Source organism: Camelus bactrianus, chromosome 1 (assembly GCF_048773025.1).
Source record: "Camelus bactrianus isolate YW-2024 breed Bactrian camel chromosome 1, ASM4877302v1, whole genome shotgun sequence".
Taxonomy (NCBI): Eukaryota; Metazoa; Chordata; class Mammalia; order Artiodactyla; family Camelidae; genus Camelus; species Camelus bactrianus.
Genome location: NC_133539.1, coordinates 36,256,395 through 36,278,486, shown reverse-complemented (window position 1 = coordinate 36,278,486; position 22,092 = coordinate 36,256,395). Strand labels below are relative to the sequence as shown.

Genomic DNA, 22,092 nt, shown 5'->3' with positions numbered 1-22,092 from the left:
CCTGGCACACAGTATTTCCTCAACAAATGAATGAATATCAAGCAGCAGGTGCTAAGTATTAATACATTAAGCATTTCAAAATGAAACGTTAAAAAAATGGACTCTTTCAATTAAAGTGCTTAACTAGATCCCATTTTGAAATTGAAGCTACACTACAGTTAAGAAAACTTTCCATCAGTTATTTTCATTTAACACAACATGGTATAGATATCACCACCGTCATTTAATGTGAGGAAGGTGGGGCCAAAGAGATTAAGTCATATAATTATTAAGCAGTGGAGCCAGATTTCAAGCCCAAGTCCCCAGTGTGTGTGTGTTGGGAAGGGGGTGTGTGTATGTTAAGAAAACAATATCCCATGTTTCCCAATTAAAAAAAAAAAAAATCCCATTACAAAAGTTTCAGGGGAAGACTACACAACGGATAGTTCCCAATTCCACATACACATGAAATCCACAACTTTTTTAAGAAATTAGGACCCATTTAAATGATAACAATCGGCATTATGTATGAGAATTTAACTCCAACTAAACAAAAAGGCGACGTCCTCCTATCCCTCCCTCCGGGGATAAATCAAACTGGGAGGGAAAGCATCCCCTGCGGCCTGGGAGAGACACTTCAAGCAGAGAAGAGGCGGCGCCCTGCCCGGCCCTCGGGGCGCAGCGGTCCCCTTCCCCTAGGACAGCACCGGGCCTAACGGCTCCAGCCTACCTGACGGGCTCCCGCCACCGCTTGAACCAGCTGCAGCAATTGGCCATCAGACTGAACATCCCAGGCCGCTCCTCCCGCCGCCTCCCATCCGAGCCCGGAGCGGGGATGGGCCCTTAGCAGTCCCAGGCCGAGTCCCGGGGGCCGCCGCTACCGCTCCGAGGCACCCTTAAGGCGTAGGGCCGGAGGAGACGACGGGAGGGAGGTGAGGGCGGTCAGTTCAAGCAACAAGCCCAATAACCGCGCCAGCCAGCGAGCGGACAACGACCGCGCTCCTCGCCCGGGCACAGCCGGGCCAAAAGCGCAGTTACACCGACCGGAGAAGGATAGTCGAGCCGGCGAGAGAAAACCCCCGCGTCGACGTACTGACGTTCTCCCAGGCGCGGAAGGCCCGCCCCAAACACCGCCCATGCACTGCTCCAATCACCGTTCGACGACCCGCGGTGGGGGGCTCTGAGTGGCTGAAGTGGCCCGGCTCCCCGCCCCGGCCAGAGAGGAGGGAGGGAGAAAGGGGCGTGGTCTAGAAGGAGGTGGCAATGGCAGGGAAGGTGGTTCTCGTAGCTAGGCAACGGAAGCGTCCTGAGATGAGCTGAGGGACCTCGGACAGATCTCAGGCAAGATCTATCTGTATACCTATCCAAACTGTGTTGCCAACCAAGGGCGCTGCTCCTCGTCTGTCTCCAACTACAACTGAGATTCAGACATCTCAGGTCTTGCGGTGTTTTGTTTTGTTTTATGAAACAAAGGTGGGGATCCTACGGGATTCCGGCCGACTCAGGCTACGCAACTACAGAAACAATTAAGAAGGGAAAAGGAGGGAGGGTATAGTTCAAGTGGTAGAGCGTGTGCTTAGCATGCATGAGGTCCTGAGTTCAATCTCCAGTACCTCCTCTAAGAATAAATAAATAAACCTAATTACCTCCCCCCACCAAAAAACAACAACAAAAGCAAACAGAAAAAAGGAGGGAAAAACTCATTTGCTAACTATCCAATAGTTCAGATGAGAGTGACATTTTAATCTGTATAACGTTTATTGCTGTTCGTTACATAAAATGTGAGATGGAATTGTATGATACTGTGTGAGGGGTTATGATTACCCAAAAAAATAACATAGTCATTGTAGAAAATGGGAAAAACACTGAAAAAAGAACAAGCTGAAGAAAATACAATCTCACACTCACCACCCAAAGATAGTGTTAACACTTTGATGTATATTTTTTCCAGGATTTTTAGATACATAGATTGCTAGCTATTTGGTTTCTGCAAGATGGAGATCATGATCTATTGGCTGTTTTGTAACGTTTTATTTTATGAAAAGAAATACATAATATCTACATTTCCTTTATATTCTTTGGAAATAAAGAAGTGACAAGCACACTCCTATAGAAAAAAATGAATGTATTATATGTAGGGAGCTGTGTGTCCATTCAGCCTCTACTTAAATATATATATTCAAACCTTGGTAAAAGGAGAAGAGGACCCTGGGAAGCCCAGTGTATCCAAGACAAAATAATAGTTTGGGACTAAGGTAGATCTAGTTTTAAAATTATTCTCTTTTACTCACTCATGTAACCCTAGTTCAAACTCGTATACATCTCTTACAGCTTATTGGCTTTGAACTCAAGTACCCTATAAGTAAAATGGAAATGAAAATACCTACTTTGCAGGGCTGCTAAGATGATGAAATGAGAGAACTAAAGCTCAAGTGCAATTTCTAGCAAGTAATAGCAGATTTTGAAGTTGGTGTCATCTGTCCTAAAAACATTTAATGGTACGTATCCCCCTACCTCTGCCTCCAAACTGCTAGGGATCTTGTTCACTATTCTCATTGTCCTGCCTTGATAACTTAACATTTCTTTCCAGTTGCTCGAGGCCTCTACTGGTTTTCCTAACTGAACCTGTCCTTCGTCATCAGTGCTGGGCTGCCTCTGCCCAGACTACCCTGTCCAGACACTATAATACCTCTATTACTAAATTTAATACAGGTAACTCTTCTAAAATTCTTTCCTCCCTTGGCTTTTCACAATTATGTACTATTCTTGTTCTCTTCCAATCTCATTGGTTACCCTTTTTCAACTTCCTATATATATTCTCTAAGATCTGACCCTATCCCTCTGCTTTCCTTTTTAAAAAACATGTTCTCTTCAAGAAGCCAATGACTACTTCTGTGCCTGAAGGGCCTTTCTTTACTTACTATCCTCAAGCATTTCTGAAACTCAATACTCAACCCCACCTTTTTCCCCAAACTATACGCAACCTCAGCTCTACTTCTTCTCTTCCCTAATTCTAATAGTGATACATTACCAAACATTTCTGGTGCCAACATACAGTTGGTCAGTTAGTTAACTGGATGATTGTTAGTTTTTCAATATATTAAGTGGTCTGGTAGACATATATGCTGCTCACTACTTCCAGTTGTCTTTTTCTTTTATAAGCACATGAGAGAGTTATTTCTACCCTCTTGAAGTCATGGGAACTGCTTTGTCCATTGAAATGTGAGTGTAGTGACTGTATCACTTCTTTGTGGAAGGATCTAAGAGCTAGTCCACAATCTCCATGTTCTATCTTTCTTCCCTTGCAATAGTAACTGTGGAAGCCTACTTTACCTTTGAAGTACTTATGATATCAAAACAGCATGTAATGCTGAGCCAACACATGGGAGACAGCTGCCTGGAAAGTCCTGTAGGTGACTTCCCATGAGCAAGAAATAAACACTTATTTTAAGCCACTGTAATTTTGTGGCTGTTTTACCACGGTACAATCTAGTTTATTCTAAATGAAGAAAACAATCTTGATGTCATTCTAATTAAGACTCTTGTTTCATCTCCCAGGAATGGTTGAATTTGCATCCTAAATGTTACCTGGTTTCTTCCTTTTCCCTTCCAGTTTTACTGAGGTAAAATTGACAAATAAAATTGTAATGTATTTGAAGTGTCCAATCTGATGATTTGATAGATGTATACCTTGTGAAATGATTCCCACAGTCAGGTTAACTGACACATCTGTTACCTCACATAGTTACCTTTCTTTTTCTTTTTTTTTTTTTTCTGAGAACACTTAAGATCTACTCTCTTAGCAAATTTCAAGTATACAAAACAGTATAATTAATTATAGTCACCAAGCTATACATTAGATCCTCAGAACTTATTCATCTTATAAGTGAAAGTTTTGTACCTTTTATCAGTCTCTCCCCATTTCCCCACTCTTCCACCCCTCATCCACCATCCTACTCTCTATTTCTATGAATTTGCCTTTTTTTAGATTCTACATGTAAGTGATAACATGTAGAATTTGTCTTTGTCTGGTTTATTTCACTTAGTATAATACCCCAATGCCGTGTATAAATGTGAAATATAGATAGATAGATAGATAGATAGATAGATAGATAGATAGATAGATTGATTTCACATTTTCTTTATCCATTCATCTGTTGATGGACACTTAGCTGGTTGTTTCCATATGTTGACTATTGTGAATAATGCTGTAATAAACTTGAGAGTACAGATGTCTCTTCAAGATAGCTATTCCATTTATTTTTGGATATATAACCAGAAGTGGGATTGTTGGATCTGTTGACTGGAAAAGTAAACTCGCAATGTAAGAGCTGTGAGTTGAGTTTTATTCAGTGTGTTACTGAGGGCTGCAGCTCAGGAGACAGCCTCTCAGATAGCTCTAAGGAACTTCTCTGAAGAGGTAGGAGCCAGTGTGTGTGTGTGTGTGTGTGTGTGTACGCGCACATATATATCTCAATATTTTGGCTGGGAAATACATGCAGTCAAGCATACATCTTGGTAAAAGATAACCACACAGAAAACAGGTATCACCAGTTAAGGATTTTAGTGCTTTGTAAAGGAGGATGCAAGAGTCTGGGGTTATTGAAATTCTTCCTTAGATATGAATTTTAGCTATCTAGGGGCCCATATATCCAAAACACAGGACATCTCACCCTGGGTTTCTCTCAGCAAGTACTTGTAAGTCTGTGACTGCAGTGATTAATGACTTGAACCTTGCAGAACTGGAGTGGTGGGGGACATTCTTTGTTTACAGATCATATAGTATTTCTATTTTTAATTTCTTGAGAAACTTCTGTACTGTTTTCTATAATGGTGGTATTGATGTACATTCCCACCAACAGTGAACAAGGGTTCCCTTTTCTCAACATCCTCACCAACACTTATCTCTTGTATAAATGTTACTTGGTTTCTAATCATTCCCAGCTCTGATCCATTTTGTAAACATTTAACAAGGCAACACTCTTAAAGTACAGCCATAAAAATCACTCTATCTAAAATAAACAAACAAATAAAATAAGACTAGTCCTCAAAGCCTGGGATTTAAATACTTTAGTATTTGTTAGTTTTTACAAAGCAAACATTAAAAGACTATTGTGGAAAAATAAAATATACAGATCAGCAAAAGGAAAATGATCCATAACCCTACCCCTGGAAATAATCATCGCTGATATTTGGGCATAAATATTCGTAGGCTTGTATTGTTAAATTGAATTTAATTGAATATTTATGTACCCATCACTGTTCTAGGCACTAGGAATATAGCTGTGAACAAAACAAAAAAATTCCTGCCCTCATGGATTTTACACTCTAATGGAGGAGAAGGATGAGGATGCAGATAAAAAACATAATAATTAAATGAGACAACATATTAGTAGATTATACGGAGAAACATAAAACTGAATGAGGGGAAAGGATTAGAATTAGGACTGGGAGAGGGGATTAGATTAGCAGCTAAATTTTGGATAAAGTTTAATTGCACATCATAGAGTGAACTTGTGAAATAAATTAAAAACCTGAAAATTTTATCCAAAGATGAATTACTAAATTTTGTATTAAAACATTCAAGTGTATGATTTTTCGAAGTCTGACGTTACACTGTATTGGTAGGACACATAATTTTTTAGCACTGACAACTGTTGCTGATACTGTGACGTATATTTGTAGTATTAAAATGATACTCACTTTCAGTTGAAGGCTTTGAAAGAGCAAGATTTTTCTTTTAGGTACCTCACATTTCTCTAACATTTCTGCCTTCATATTCCTTATATTTTTTTAATGTCTGTATCGAGATGATTTGTTATGATTGTTGTTGGGAGGGAGGGTATAGCTCAGTGACAGAGTGCGTGCTTAGCATACACGAAATCCTGGGTTCAATCCCCAGTACCACCGTTAAAAAAATAAGTAAACCTAATCCCCGCCCCCGCAATAAAAAACCATTAAGAAAAAGAATAGCAACTTAAAAAAAGCAATTAAAAACAAAAATAATAAATGAATGTTGTAGATTCATGATTTTGGAGGTTTTCCCTCCTTGTGAAATTTTGAGATCTCAAAATTGATATTCTACTCAGTTCCTCCTCACAAGATGAGGAAAGACTCATAGCCTAAATATATATAAATATTCAATAATTAAATATAGTACTTAAAGGTCATTTTGTTTTATGATTGATTGCTAACACACCGAACAATTATACAGAGACTAGAACTATATTTATAACTAACTCACTTGGGGCTGGGAATAAAGTGGTGAATAGATTGATATGGTAGAGTCAGACACAGCAAGAAGCAAGAGAATTTAAAAGAGGGAAGAATATGGGTGGATATATTCAACAATTTCATGTCAAATGTTCTTATCAGAAAAAGTGACGCCAGTATCGATGTCCATGCAGCTGGATCACAGAACCACAGACGAGCTGGAAGAGACCCTTGAGAGATCATCAGCCTATTGACTTTTATTCACACACACAGGAAATCAACCGATACATTCGTTTGGGCAGAAATACTAGAAGTGATAATAGAAAGAATGCCTTAAGTATGTACTACTATTTAACACACTGATGGCCTCACATGTGTCATCTCTTTAAGTTCTTACATTAACACTGTGAAAACCTACTATTATCTCCATTTACAAATAGTACAACTATTAAGTGGCAGCACTGCCATTTGAATCCAGGCAGTTTAGCTCCAGAGGCAGCCCTAAACATCTAGTAACGTATTTCAAATGTGTACGTCTAAGCACAAAAGCAGGGGTAACATGCAAAAACCAAAACGAGCTGTTTGAAGGCGAGGGAATTTGAGACATTCTTTTTTTCCCCCAAACATCTTTTTTTGCTATAGTTTTTTGCACTATAATTGTAAGAACAAAACAAAAATGTAGATCAAAACTATCCCATTTGCTTCCATTATCTCTGCTCTCTGTAGCCTTCCCAGAGGTCTCATTCGCTTCTAAGGGTGTTGATTAACATCCTCATCCCCAGCGTTAGTCCCTCACAGTTTTTCCCTCTAAACCTGGACACCGCGTCCTCTCTCTGGGTTCTCAAAGTTCTCTTGGCCACTCAGCCTTCCACCCCAGGTCGCTAGAGGATTTTTTTTTTTTTTTTTTTTTTTTACTCCATTTGCTTCCCTTTCTCCGTGGCAAACTTCACAATCCAGAGACCGCTGGAAAAGGGCGAGGAAGGATGTCTGGACAGTGTTTACTAGGCCTCCAGCACTCTTCCCCAGCCCTGCCCCCAACTCCGAAAAGAAAAGCTTCCTGGAAATGTCCTTGTTATCGCTTCCCGCGTCGGGCTGGGGGCTGGGAGCGGGCGGTCCCCCCGCCCCCGGCTCGGCCGCCTCGCGGGCGCGCTCGCTCGCAGCGCCGCCGCGCCGCAGTCCTCAGAGAGCGGCGCCCGGGTCGTAGCTCCGCGGCGCGCGGAGCGCAAGGGTCCTCGCCGGGAAGCGCCACCGTCCCCGCCCGCAACTCCGCCCGCTGCGCCATGAGGGTCCCAGGTGGGCGCTGCGGGGCGCTGCTGGCGTGCCTCGCCCTACTGCTTCCCGTCTTGGAGGCTAACTGTGAGTAATCAAAAGCGTGCTGTCTTCTTCCCTCAGCAGTGCCAACTGAACTGCGAGCGCGGGTGGTAGGATTTTCTTTCCTAGGGCTCCTACAAAGTTTCCAGTGAGTCTGACAATCGCCGGGCTGAAGGAAGCAGCCGTGGATTTAGCGGGCAGTGTAATGGTGGGGCAGGGTCAGTATTTGCCCTACTCTGGGAATCAAGTGTTGCCTACGGGACAGGACAGGTTCAGGAGCCCCAGTGACACTAAATGTCAATAGAGGAATTAGAAAATCTACCTATTTGCCCTCAACAGCTGAAGTTCCCAGTCAGAGGACAAGGATGAACACGTTCCAGTGTAAAACTAGGAAGGAAAAAGCAACCCACCCTGTCTTCCCTTCATACAAGTGCCTGTCTCCAGCCAGAACCAGCACCCCCTGCTGCAGCCTACCACCCGTCTGCAATTTCTGGACTTTGAGCTTGGTTTGCTTATCTCAACATTGACAAACGAATTGTTTTGGGATGACTGCGGGTTTGCATAGCAGTAGGGAGATGTCATTTTTTAACCTTGAAATCAAAAGGACTGTTAAATATTGTAGTTCTCAGATCGTCTTGTACTGAGGATTTTTGACACTGAGTGCCACATGAATTCTTTGTACTTTATCTTTGTATTTCCTTGATTCAAGGCAAAATACTGAGTTTTCTCTAAAAAATATGTAGGGATGTCAGGGCATTTAGTACATTTTAGTGGTCACTTAATTCGTTGGTTCTTTAAAGTTTAAGCATGTTCACTGGTCAAAAATGCTTACTTGTGTTATGTTTTATTCTCAGGAAATGGCATGGGAGAGATAAATTCTGAATTACACCATAACTTTTAGGTTGCTTAAAGCTCCAGTGTAAGTTTTTCAAAGATGAGAATTTCAGGAGAGTTAAATAGGAATTTACTAACATCCCACTAAATTTTATTGGTTATAGATCAGGATGAGTGTGATATTGAAGAATTCTAATTTTAAAGCTAAAACAACACTTGTTAATCTTACATTAAAGACCTACAATAGCAGAATGTCAACATTCAAACTCCTATCATTAAGCTTATATGTGGACCACATAACACTAACTCATTATCTATATAGTTCATTAGGACAATCAAGTATTTGTCCGATAATCAGTGTTTTGGAGAAGAGAAAAAGGCAAAAGTGGCTTGCCACTTAACTGCTTGTCACCACAGGAATTTGCTAATTCTTTCTTTTTGTAGAAATTGTTACATTTTCATTGAATCTTGGTAGAGTTAAAAATGATGTGTGTGTGTGTCTGTGTGTATTATACATAATCAAAACATATACATGGGGAAATACACTTGTTATATATAGACACTGATAGAGTAGATAAATTAATTCTACAGCTACATCACGTAAAGAATAGTTGTCCCCATAATGCCTTTATTTTTAAAAGTATGGTAGTTTAATTGGATTAAAAATAATTTCTGGTTTACTAATGAGAAAACTGAGATACAGATGGAATATTTTTACTCCCTAAGATTTTAAATTTGAGATCAAATTAGAACTATAAATATTCTGTTTATAATTAATTGTTTAGTCTGTAGAAATACAACTGCTTAGTCCATAGAAATACAGTTCTATTTAAAGAAAAGTTTACAGATCAATTTTAGTTTTGAGAGAGTTATTAGAAATCATCGAGTTTAACTTTTTTAGCAATGAAGAAATTGTTCAGAAATGCTACCTGATTTTCCAGACATGTTTTTATATATCAGTATCTGTATCTATATCTATCTAGAGAGAGAGATTTAAAATAATACTGTCTATATATTTTGTGTCACTTCCCACTAAAGGCTGTGATGAAGAAAAATAGAAGAAAGATGTCTCCTTTGGCTGTGCTAATTTGGCCCTTTGCAGACTTCCACTTCTGCTTAGGAGCAGACTACCCTTGACATTACTGACTCATATTTTCCTTCTCTTTTTTACTTTCTTCTTTCCTTCTCTAACTATTCTTTTCACTGTTTATCTGCCTTTGTCTTTTCTTAAATTCACTTCATTTCAGAGTCCAAAATGTTGCACTGATGGAGAGATTTTATCAAGCTTAGATTAGAGTTGAGGTTGGTGCTGGAAGAGTTAGAGGCAATATCTGGTATGCAACACCACCACCCTATGCCATATTCTCTTGCCATTAATTCTATCTAGGATCTACAGTCGTGCTTTTCATTTCAGACCTTTTCTAACCACCAAGTTCAATATCTTCTCTAATAGCTAAATGATCTGTATGCACATTTAAGCTTTCAAAATACTATGAGAAAAAAATGTGAGAAGCCTGATAATTCATTTATTAATTAATATTCTTTAGCTTAAGCAACAGTAATGACTCTTGCTAACTAAAGAAGAAAGAAAGGAAGGAAGGGGCAGAAAGAAAGAGAGGGAGAGAGAGGAAAGAAAGAAAGAAAAGAAGGAAGACAGACAATTAAAAAAATAAAAATTAAAAAATAGGATAAAATAAAGGAACAAAAGAAAGAAAAACAAAGAAAGAAAGGAAGGGAAAAAAAAAAAAAACGCTGAGTGGATTTCTTGGAAGACTACTTAATGGCATGTTGAATAACCAGGCCTAGGGAAGCCAAGGACTTGGGTGTTTTAGGTGATCTATGTAGTGCGAGCTCATGTGCTCACTATATTAGGAGCTGCCATCAGATGACTCAGTTCTGTCTTCTGGTCTTGTATATCCCTGCTCATGATTGAATTTCTTAGAAAAGAGAACCTGATTATTTTGGCTTAGCTTGTTTGTGGAGTCCTGTGATTGACAGCTCACTAGAATCAGATAGAGTGCCAGAAGGACACAAAGTAATGGATGCTGGGAAGGAAGCAAAGATGTTGATGGAGAATAGGTTCTTGTCTCGCACAGGAAAGAATTCAAGAGCAAGTCATAGTAAAGTGAGAGTAGATTTATTCAGGGAGATATACACTCCATCCACAGAGTGTGAGCTATCTCAGAGGGCAAGAGAGGCGGCCCCAGGGTTGTTAGTTTTTATGGTTTGGGTAATTTCATATGCTAACAAGTGGGAGGATTTTCCCCACTATTTTGGGAAAGGGGTAAGAATTTCCAGGAATTGGGCCCCCATCCACTTTTTGGCTTGTATGGTCAACCTGGGAACTGTCATGGTGCTGGTAGGTTTGTCATTTCGCATACTAATGTATTACAGTGAACCTATAATAAGGCTCAAGTTCTACTGGAAGTTAAATCTTCTGCCATCTTGAGCCAAGTTGGGCCTAGTTGGTTCTAAATAGTAGATATATCCTATCCTCAATTGCTGTGTCATCCTTTTAATGACTATGCCCTGCCCCCTTCCCTCCTGTCTCAGAAAAAAGAGGAATCTACACATTCTAATTATTGGCTGTACAACATACACACATGCCCTGCTTTACATAAACACCATTTGAAAATATTTCAAATATAATGCAGAGACTTCTAATATAATGCAAATAACTAATGTTCAGTAGAAAGGACGTCCTCCTCAATAAATTCCACTCAACACACTGGGAGAGGAAGGCTCAAGGCTACTGTTTCCTAGGGTGGTACCATCGGGTGATGTCCGTGCCTCCTCTAATTCTGTCACAATCCTATGTCAATGTGCTATGTTTTATGGATGAAATGATACGTCGTAGTAACCCAAAACATCCTGTATGTCAAAAATAATTTTAAAAAGACAAGCAAAGGAATACAGTTACTGGCGTTAGAGCTTGCCTGTCTCTCTTGGTTTGAAGCCAGAGCTGGTATTTATGACTTCCTCCTTCACTACTCAGTTCATATGCCTCTTGCTTTTAGGCAGTTCCTCATGTTTGATTTTTTTTGACATTTTTTTATTGAGTTACAGTCATTTTACAATCTTGTGTCAAATTCCAGTGTAGAGCACAATTTTTCAGTCATATATGAACATACCTATATTCATTGTCACATTATTTTTCGCTGTGAGCTACCACAAGATCTTGTATATATTTCCCTGTGCTATACAGTATAATCTTGTTTATCTATTCTACATATGCCTGTCAGTGTCTAACTCATGTTTGATTTTTTGTCTGCTCAATGAGATGAACCATATCCTTATTCAGGAAGAATCTGAGCCCTGCCTGTGGATAGTTGCATCCATCTCTCTTCCTTTACAATTTCTACTGTGTATAGTAGTCATCCTGGAGAAGCAGCACTTCTTCTGACCCTGATGTGTATGTGGCAGCAGCACTATTTTGTGTAAATTATTGTCATTCTAGCATAACTCTTTCCTTTTTTTCCTACAAGAATAAAGAACTTGAAGTGGCCATATAGCAGTCTCAGCTTCAGATTAAGTGGGAAGTATGTTAGGTTTCACAGTGAATGCATTTCTTCCTGGGGTCCCAGTTTCTGGATGAGCAGAACCTAGTTGTAAAGAAAGAAAGCAAAAAAATTGAGAATAGATCGTTGAATTCGTTTCTCAGGGCTGCCATAACAAAGTACCACAAATGGAGCGGCTTAAATAGCTGAACTCATTGTCCCACAGTTCTGGAGACCAGAGATCTGAGATCAAGGTGTCAGCAGAGCTGATTCCTTCTGAGGACTGTTCCATGCCTCCCTCTTAGCTTCTGGTAGCCTCAAACATTCTTTGGCTTCTAGATGGCATTCTCCCTATGTCTTCACATTATCTTTCCTCTATATATGTTTATCTCTGTTCCAAATTTTTCCTTTTCATAAGGATACCAGTCATATTGGAGTAGGGCTCACTCTTAATCTGACCATCTGCAAAGCCCCTATTTCCAAAAAAAGTCATGGTCACAGGGTCTGGGGGATTAGGACTGCACCATTTTTATAGCAGACACAATTCCACTTGGTCACTAACCATCAAATCATGACAAGTACTTCTTCCCTTTCTACTTTCATTCCTGACCTGTGGATTTTGGCTCTAGGAGAAAAAAGCACTGTATATTAATGATTGCTTATTCAGAAAATGTACCTCTTTTTTTTAGCCATATTTTGGAAGATAGAATTGTGTGCCAAAAGGCAGTAACTGAGCCTTCAATAGTTGGTCAGTTCATAATTCCATAAGGCTAGCTCTTTCCAGGTATTAGAGTACACAATAAAACCAGTGAAAACCGTAAGAATCATCCCATTGACTTATTTCCTTAATTGTGGAGTTAATTTCTTATTTAGAGGTAAAGCTGTATTGCTTAGCATGAAGCACTGAATGAGTCTGTCAGTAGTGGTGCTGATGGAAAAGCTAAATCCAAATAAAGAATAAATGTCTCTACCTCTGAGTACAAATTGCTGCTTTTTTTTCTGTGAAAAAAGTTCCCTAACTTATCAGCCATTCACCAGGTAGCTGATTGGATTTAGTAATCTGCCCAGTTTCCAACAGCTAAATAAGCAGCAATTCTGCTAACAGATTTGGTGTTTTTCTTAGTAGGGGGACATTTGTGAGGGAAAATCTGTGAGGGTGAATCTACATGTAGCCTCTATCCCTGCGACCATAGCTAATTTTTAATGACTATTGAACAGATATTAGACCGGGTGACGCAGAGCGGCAGCCTGAGGGCCATATGTGCCGACAGACTTGTGTGTTCACCCTCATGGCAACTTAAAAATCAGAAAATTTCATCTAAAAATTTGGTTTCATGACTTCTCTTGGAAAACAAAGGAAGATCTGGCAACACTGGGTGCACATTTCAACATAGCGCAGTTTAGCTAGAGCTGATTCCGAGCTACCTTCTTTTTTTTTTTTTTAACATTTTTATTTATTAAGTTATAGTCAGTTTACAATGTTGTGTCAATTTCCAGTGTAGAGCACAGTTTTTCAGTTATACATGAGCATACATATATTCATTTCCACATTCTTTTTCACTGTGAGCTACCACAAGATCTTGTCTATATTTCCCTGTGCTATACAGTATAATCTTGTTTATCTATTCTACATATGCCTGTCAGTATCACAAATTTCAAACTCCCAGTCTATCCCTTTCCACCCCCCTCCCCCCAGAGCTACCTTCTTTAGATAGACTGTCCCCTCTTCAGTTTACCATAATTCTGAGCATCCATCATTGTGTCACCAAGCCTCTTCCCTTGTTTATGGCACCTATCTAGCGCTTGAAGATTTTTGAGTTCATGAGCCTTGCACTAGATTACCTTGAGAAGAAACACAGCTGACAGTCCTTAAGTGGACCATTCTGTCCCCACTTACGTTTAAGAACCTCTCTGGTATGGGGCTATCTGTGAACATTTACTTGGAACAGAAGTATTCTCAGCTCTGGGCATTTCTTGCTCAAACATCCGTGTTTTTAGGCCTAAGATCTAACTCTTCACAGGTCTCTGAACAACCGGACAGACCATTTGTAACCATTGAGAAAGTAGCATAGACCCTGATCTCAGATAATTTCTCATTCTAAGCAAAGTGGACAGTGAGAAATACCGCTTATCTCTCTGCTTGTTGAGAAGGTTTTGCTTCTCCAGTGCTTTTCAGGATCACCCTTGAGAGAGGCTGGAGTTTGTTAATTTCTTCATTTCTGGCTGCAGTTTCATAGCAGGCCTACCTCTGGTTCATGCTGGCACATCACACTGGAGCATCTTTTCATTTTCATCTTTGGGGTCACAGGCCTTTCCGCGTGAGTCCATAAAAGGAACCTGAAGGAGAGAAAGAAGTCAGGAGAGCGAGCAGCCCGCACAGGCCACTCAGTGGTGCTTGGGGCTCATTCCATTCATACCATTCGAACATTTCACCACTGAACTGCTGTCACAACTAAATTTATGGCTAGAAGGAAAACACAGCATCTAGCTCATGATGAGCTGTTCAAATCATGAAGTGTCCTGCAGTTAGATCTTCAGGCCCCATGAAAGCCTGAAGGATATCAGGAACAGTCTCTCAAAGGGAAAATAATTGCTGAAGGAAATGTGAACTCCTCCCAACTCATAGGGATCTCTACTAAAATCCTTCTTTTGGGACTTGCTACAGTCTCTCAAGAGTACCCTGCCATCTGTAGACCACTGGAACCCAACTGGATCTGATGGGTCATTGGTTAGGCTGCATAACAGACTGCTTGTGAATTTTGAACTAACCAGAGGGCATTCTCTTATTTTGGTTCCCACCTACATTTGGCAGCTTTTGGACTCATACTGTAAAAAGATCAGAGCAGAACATCTAAAGATGAAATATACCCCCAGAATGCAAGGTGCATCAAAATCTGTCCTTCCATCTTAGTGACAGACACCCAGGTTTGATAGCAACATCTCTCACTTGGGCAGGAATATTCCAATGTGACCAAATTGTTGCTGAAAATAGCTCAGTGCTCTCAGGCCTGGGAAAGGAATCGGTTTGAAGACTGAGTCTGATTGGGCCTATAGTTAGGTACTTTCAGGACAGAATTCCGTTTATCAACTGAGCCTCATAAACCTCAGTTCTAAACTGCATACCTTACTCTTAGGTGTTTTGCCTCCTCAATGCCAGTATCTAATAATGACTCCAGTTTTGGGAATCATTTTCTTTAGTGCAGTTACCCGTTGCATTTATTTTGCTTTGAAGAAGAAAACTAGGAGAAAAGTTTACGGATGCTTCTTCAAGGGCATCCCCCCTCTCCTTCATTCACGAGGTCCTGGATCCATCCACTGACTCAAGATTGGCCTTTAGGAAGAGATGGTGATTTCTTTACATTGAGACTCTGCAACCTCGATTTGCTAACCCATAGAGTTTGGGGGTGAAAACCTCAGTGAAGAATTTTGTGGGTTGTCTTTCTTTCTCATTCTTGGAAGATCTTTGCGTGTTAACCCTTTCTCCAAGATTTGATCACTGTGCTCTCTCTGACTTTGATTCAGGTCAGTCTGGGCTGCTACCTAAGCTCAGTGCCTCAGATTACCCCCATTCTACCTGACATCTGAGAGCCCACTTCCATTGCAGGCCCTCCCAGCAGGGTTTCTGATTTTACAATGCTTTTTAAAATTCCAATGATTTCCTCAACTGTCTACTGCTAAAATAATCATGAAAAAAAAATATATATATACATGTATATATGTCTTCTATATCAGTGGGTAGGATGGATAAGTGAGGAGGTGAATAGGTAGGAACCACATGAATGATTCAAGCCAGAATGTCTGTCTTCCAGTCTTTGTGTATTTTTTCTTTTATATTATGCCAAGGAATGTCTAGCTTTGCAGTGTTGTTCGGTATGTGCCAGGGGTTTATCTGGGATGGCATTAGGCAACCTAGCAAACTGTTAGAACTGAAGCTGGTGGCCCTAGCTAACACATGGAATGAAATTAGCAATATTAATACATTCAGCCTGATTCAAAATTATAGATGCCTTTTTGTATCAGTATCCTAATTGTTGTGTAACAAATTACCACAAACTTAGTATCTTACAACAATATAACCTATTATCTCATAGTTTCATAGGTCAGAAGTCCAGGTCCAAGTTCAAGGAGCTGCTCAGGGTTCTCACAAGGCTAAAATCAAGGGGTCAATCAGAGCCAAGATCTCAAATGAAGCTAGGAATCCTCTTCCAAACTCACCAAATGTTGGCAGAATTCAATTTCTGGCAGCTGTAGAGCTCAGGCTATTAGCTCCTGAGGGCACCCACCATTCCCACCTGGTGACCCTCTCTACAGCATGGCAGTTTGTATCTAAAAGATAGGAGGAGGCATCTGCTGCTGCTTCTAATCTCTTACTTCTGGTTCTGAAGTCTGAGCCTGGTGGTGTGCAAGGCTCATGATCTGGAGGTTTCCAGATCTTTTCCTCCAAATAACCTTTCCCTGCCCTTCTTCTCAAAAAGGGTCATTCTGTGTCCTCTTTCCTCTGTGATCTTTTCACATGTCAGTCCTCCCATCACCATGCCAGATGATCTGTACAAATTCTTCTCAGACTTTATGGTATTTTATAAGATTCTGTTCCTCTCTCTGTCTTTTTTTTTTTTTTTTTGTATCATGGATCGGTGTGTGATAATGCTTTTGGGATCTTTATATCCCCATTTATATTAAAAGATAATTTAGAAGTTTGTTACTTCCTTGATTGCTATTCTCTTAAATTTGAAATATACTTGGGGCTTCTTTTTTAAAAAATTCTTTTGCTTTATTGGTTGTTTTTCTTAAGGAATAAACTGAAGTTTATCTATCTTATCTATGTGTTTTTTACTTTCATTAGAACCCTCTTAATTTTTAGAATTAATGAAGAAGCAAATTAGCACATTATTGAATATCCTGTTACAGGCATTAGTTTAAATTTTCATAATTTTATGCTAGTTAGGGTAAGATACGCTATGGAGTGATGACACTTTAATCCACAAATCTTCAATTTAATTCCCAGATCACCAAATCTTAGTGGCTTAGCAAAATAAGAGTTTATTTTTTAATCATGTAAAGCCCAATGTGGTTTGTGTAAATCTCTTACATCTTTAGTTATGCCATCTGGAACACATGGCTTCCAATGTTCCCCGCAAGAACGGAGGCGTACTTCTTATTAACTGTCTTAGCATGGAAGTGACAAAACTCACACTTGCTTTTAACTTAAATAGCCCCAGCCCAAGGAAGCACATGGAATATTTGGTCAGCATTGTTCCTGTTACAGATTTTTTTGTCTAAGGTTAAGATTACTATTTATTCCTTTGAGAGAGGTGCAAATACCTATTACCTATTTAACCTTTGGTAATATATTTTACGGAGCGTGAGGTTCTTTTAACTCTGAATAAAATTTAGAGAGTGGGCATAATTAACTATGCCTGCTAGTAGACCCGCTGCGGACTTAGGATAATGACATTGAGTTGGCTATTAATGTGGTAGGGTGAAAAAAAAGTATGATAACATTGGATCTTGAAATTATTCCTGTGGTGAGAACTGTTATTATTTTAGAAATTGCCTTGAAAAATGGCTTTAGATTTAGAAAGTCAAGTCCTGAGAACGTGGTCTGTAGTTCTGCTAATCAAGTGTAGTCCATGGACCAGCCGCAGCATTGCCCGGGAGTTTATTAGAAATGAAATATCTTTGACCCCACCCCAGACCTACTGATCCAGAATTTGTATTTTAACAAGACCCTCAGGTAACTTCTACACACAGTTAAAGCCCGAGTCATTCTGGTCTATCAGGCCACAGCGCAGAAGATAGAGAAATGATTCTGTAAGAAGTGAACAGAAAGTGGGTGGGGTGGCAGTGGATGGCAGCCAGGGAGAGAGAAGGGGAGAGGATGTCAGAGAAGGGAGCAAAGAGGCTGAGACCCACAGCACGAGAACGCAGCTGTGGGGAAGGTCTCTGGTAAGAAATTATGTGAGGTGGACAGAGGACCTTAGGAACTGGTGTTTCTAAAACTCAACTTTAAACTGCAAAAGTTGCTTTAATTTTTTAAAGTTGCAGTTTTTTTTTTAATGATACAATAATAAATTAACTGTTACTAGCTCTAGCATGGGGAATAACCCTTTTATTTAAGAGGTTTATTTATATTACATTGTTCTAAATACAGAAATTGAATTCTTGAGGCTTGAGAGGAAGTGAAATAAGGATAATTCATCTAGGTAGATTCTGAGTGAGGTTATAGGAACCAGCTTTCACTGGATCTGGGACGTTACCATCATTAACATGATCCTTATTAGCCTTCATATCCATTTTTTGGAATGGACTTTAAAAGGACATATTCAAGAACACTGGCTTTAAAATATTCATAAAATAGTAAAATTTTAACTTCCTGCAATTATATGTTACTTTTGTATCTTTCAAAATAGCATATTTGGCATTTTGTCCTTGAATCTCACAGCTATTCTGTGATGCACCTTCCTGACTTTAGGGAAATGTTAGCTTTGCTCTGCTTCTATGTAAAGTTATTACCCACTCTCTTTCTCTTTCTATTATCATTTGATTTTTTTTTTTCTAGTGGAGTACTGGGGATTGAACCAACTCTACCACTGAGCTGTTACCCTCCCCCCATTCTCATTTGATCTTCTTGAAGAAATAGTTTATTCTAGGGGTCTCTATTTCCTCTCTTTTCACTCTCCCACTGGTATTAGTGTCTGAGAATTTTAATGGTGATCCTATTATTAAACTGACTGGATACATTTTAACTCTCATCCTAAATAATAGTAATTATTATAATAACTTCTCTGCAACATTTGATACTGTTGAAGCATCTTTTTTTTTTTTAAGTGAATATAGTTGATTTACAATGTTGTGTTAGTTTCTGGTGTATAATATAGTGACTCAGTTACATGTATATACGTATATGTTCGTTTTCAGATTCTTTTCCATGATAGGTTATTACAAGATATTGAATATAGTTTCCTGCACTATACAATAGGACCTTGGGTATCTGTTAATCCCAAACTACTAATTTATCCCTCCCCCACCTTTCCCCTTTGGTAACCATAAGTTTGTTTTCTATGCCTGTGAGTCTCTTTCTGTATTGTAAATAAATTCGTTTGTATCATTCTTTTAGATTCCACATATAAGTGATATATGGTATTTGTCTTTCTCTGTCTGACTTACTTCATTTAATATGATAATCTCTAGGTCAATCTATGTTGCTGCAAATGGCATTATTTCATTTTTTCATGGCAGAGTAATATTCCTGTGTGTGTGTGTGTGTGTGCGCGCGCGCACGCGTGCACATATGACCATCTTCTTTATCTATTCCTCTGTTGATGGACACTACATTGCTTCAGTGTCTTAGCTATTGTAAATAGTTCTGCTGTGAAAATTGGTATGCATGTATCTTTTCAAATCAGAGTTTTCATCTTTTCTGGATGTGCCCAGGAGTGGGATTGCTGGATCATGTGGTAACTCTGTTTTTAGTTTGTTAAGGACCCTCTATACTTTTCACCATAGTAGCTGCACCAATTTGCATTCCCACTAACAGTAAGGAAGGGTTCCCTTCACAACTTCTTTAGCATTTATTATTTGTAGACTTTTTGATGATGGTCATTCTGACTGGTGTGATGGAAACTTAACCTTTTGAAATTGACCTCCTTTCATGTCTATAAGCATTTCTTCAAATTTTCTTTCTCTACATACGTATTACTAATTCTGCTTTTACTGTTTTGATGATCTCTGATTGTCCTTAAATGTTAGAGAGTCCCAGGGTTCCATTTTGACCTTCTCGCCTCATTGGACATCATTCTCCAGTTTAAACTACTAGCTGTATCCTACTGTCTCACTAACATTGTTAAACCATTCAAATAATCCATGCTTGATATAATCTAATTTTTGAAAACAGATATGTGCTAAAAAAAAAATGCATTCATAGTTTTACTAGCCAGAAACCAGTGTAACATTTTGCTTTATATTCTTCTAAGCTCCTTTGTCTGTATCCATACATTCTTGGAAATTAAAATATATAAATACAGAATGGAGCTGTGCTCTACATATTATTTATGACTTGATATTTCACCTAAATATGATGATTTTTTCATATCAATAAATTAAAATATATGTCATACTTTAAAATAGATTCATAATTTTCCATCATGTAGTCATAATATTTAACCAAAACCATATTTTTGACACTTACATTTTTTCCAATATCTTGCCTATATCCATAATACTGTGATGAATATATTCATATATACTTCTTTACATATGTCCATGTTCATTTCCTCAGGTTAATTTCCTAGAAATAGAATTGTTAGCTGAATATCCAAAGAGTGTGCCTCTTATGGAGATTTTAAAGACACATTGTGAGATTTGTCCCTGGAAATCTGCTTATAAAAGTAGATATTTTAAGAGTGCCTAATTGCTTTCATCTTTGCCAGCATTGGCTACTAACTTCTTTTTAAATCTTTGTCAATGCAATAGGGATAAAAAAGAGCTGACAATTTTGGCATGGGGGGGAGTAGTCCATTCTATTTTTCAGTTAATACATTAATTTTTTTCCTTTAAAATCATATTTTAGTTCTCTACTTCTCCTTTTTCATAGCAGCCTACTTTTGTTTTATGGATGCCTGATCTTCTCAATTTATTTAGGATATTAGTTACAAATTTTTTAAAGTTATCTTCTGTATCTTCAATTACCACTATTTTGTTTGGGATCTGTATGTTCCTCTTTCATGCTATTAATTTTATACGAATATCTGGTGATCTTTGGCTGTTGTTTCATATTTTTTGAAGACAGCTCCAAGTTGATTAGATAGGCTAGGTGTATGGCATAGGATTCCTCTGTGGTTGTTTAGGTCTGCTTTTCTAATAGTATGGTCCTTTGGGGAAACTCATTAATTCCATGTAAGTAAGTAGGCAGTTGTGTCAATAGCCAGGCTTCTCTTTAGGAGCCTGTGTGGGAACTGGGGGAGGGCAGATTGTCAAGGTAAGGGCATTACTTTTAGAAAATAAGTCTTTCTAGTTGCTTTACCCACTTTCTCCTAAATTGTAACTGGGACAAGGTTGGAGTGACTGGAATTTCTGCTCTTTGTCATCTTAATGACACACATGGATCCGTCCCAAGCAGTATCTCCCTAGTTTTCAGGTTTTATTTTAAAGACTAAAATCATTGCCTCTTCTGTAAGTGGAAGGAGAGAGAGACTCCAATTGCTTTGTGATTCTAATGGAGTTGTACCATTAATCTGATGGCCATTCTTACTATCAATTGATTCTAGAGCTTCTCTGCTGCTAGATGTTTTAAACTTGTGTCATGCTATGTCTAAATTTGCTTTTTTATTCACTCATTTTATTTGGCACTCAGTAGACTCTGTTTACATGAAGACTAGTCTTTCTCATCAGCTCTGAAAATTTTTCTACTTTTATGATAATTTCTTTCCTCCACATCTTGTTTTCTTTCTAGAACTCCTCCAGAAATGATCCTTTATGACTTTGACTTGTTTCTGAATTTTGCTGTGTATTCCAGGAGATTTCTTTAACTTTTTCTTTCAACCTTTTATTATTGAAAATCATATTGTAAATTTCTTGAAGTATTTTTTTTTCTTTGATTTAACTTTCATCCCCTTCTTTCATGGATGTATTATCTTAAGGCACTATGAAGATACTCATTGGACTATAAAACGTTTCTTAAAGTTATCTTCTCTGAATTACTTTTTTTTCCCCCTTTGTCAGTTTTCTTTTTCATGCTGCTGGTAGCTGTTAATTTTTTCCTCCATATTTCTCATGATTCTTGGTTGCCTCTTCATATTTAAGCAACAATATCAGGTTGGTTTTAGTAGATTTGTGTGGGTTTCTTGTGCTGTTATAGGTATCGATCTGGTTTCCTGCTAGTCTTTCTTCTAAATGGAAGAGTAAGCAGGTAGCTCCATGTACACTCATTAGTTGATTCATTTATATAATATGTTTGTTGGGCCCACTATGAGTGTTCTGCTTCATGTACTTTGGGATGTACTGGGAAACCAGGGACCTGGAAAACCAGTATTGTGCATCATCGCTGGACTTTCAAATTAATCCGCCTGGTCCTAGTTGCCTTTCTCCCACTCTCCTGCTAATGCTGTATTGCAGTCTTTCTGAGACCTCTTATTTCCAAACAGCAAAAAGGTCCTTATTTGCCTTGTACTTCTGTGTATGCATTTTGGATCAAGGCTTTCTTGCCTTTGTTTTATTCATCAACAGGTTTTCATCACTTTTCCAGCCTGGAGAATTTGTT

The 22,092-nt window shown here is 38.8% G+C and overlaps 2 protein-coding genes across 6 annotated transcripts in view; one reads left to right on the top strand and one right to left on the bottom strand.

Moving 5' to 3' along the window:
• The window catches only part of ARL13B (ARF like GTPase 13B), a 64,138-nt gene extending 63,061 nt beyond the window's left edge, over positions 1-1,077 (bottom strand). For 3 of the 5 annotated variants that reach the window (XM_074361583.1, XM_074361557.1, XM_074361572.1), the window contains exon 1: positions 710-1,077. In XM_074361583.1, the coding sequence (XP_074217684.1) occupies positions 710-768 (59 nt within the window). In that variant the 5' untranslated portion in view covers positions 769-1,077. The remainder of the gene's footprint in view (positions 1-709) is intronic. The other 2 variants (XM_010966438.3, XM_045503794.2) reach the window with 1 other exon arrangement.
• Positions 1,078-7,160: 6,083 nt separating this feature from the next.
• The window catches only part of PROS1 (protein S), a 60,395-nt gene continuing 45,463 nt past the window's right edge, over positions 7,161-22,092 (top strand). Inside the window, exon 1 of the mRNA XM_010966441.3 lies at positions 7,161-7,548. Coding sequence (XP_010964743.2) covers positions 7,176-7,548 — 373 coding nt within the window. The 5' untranslated portion in view covers positions 7,161-7,175. The remainder of the gene's footprint in view (positions 7,549-22,092) is intronic.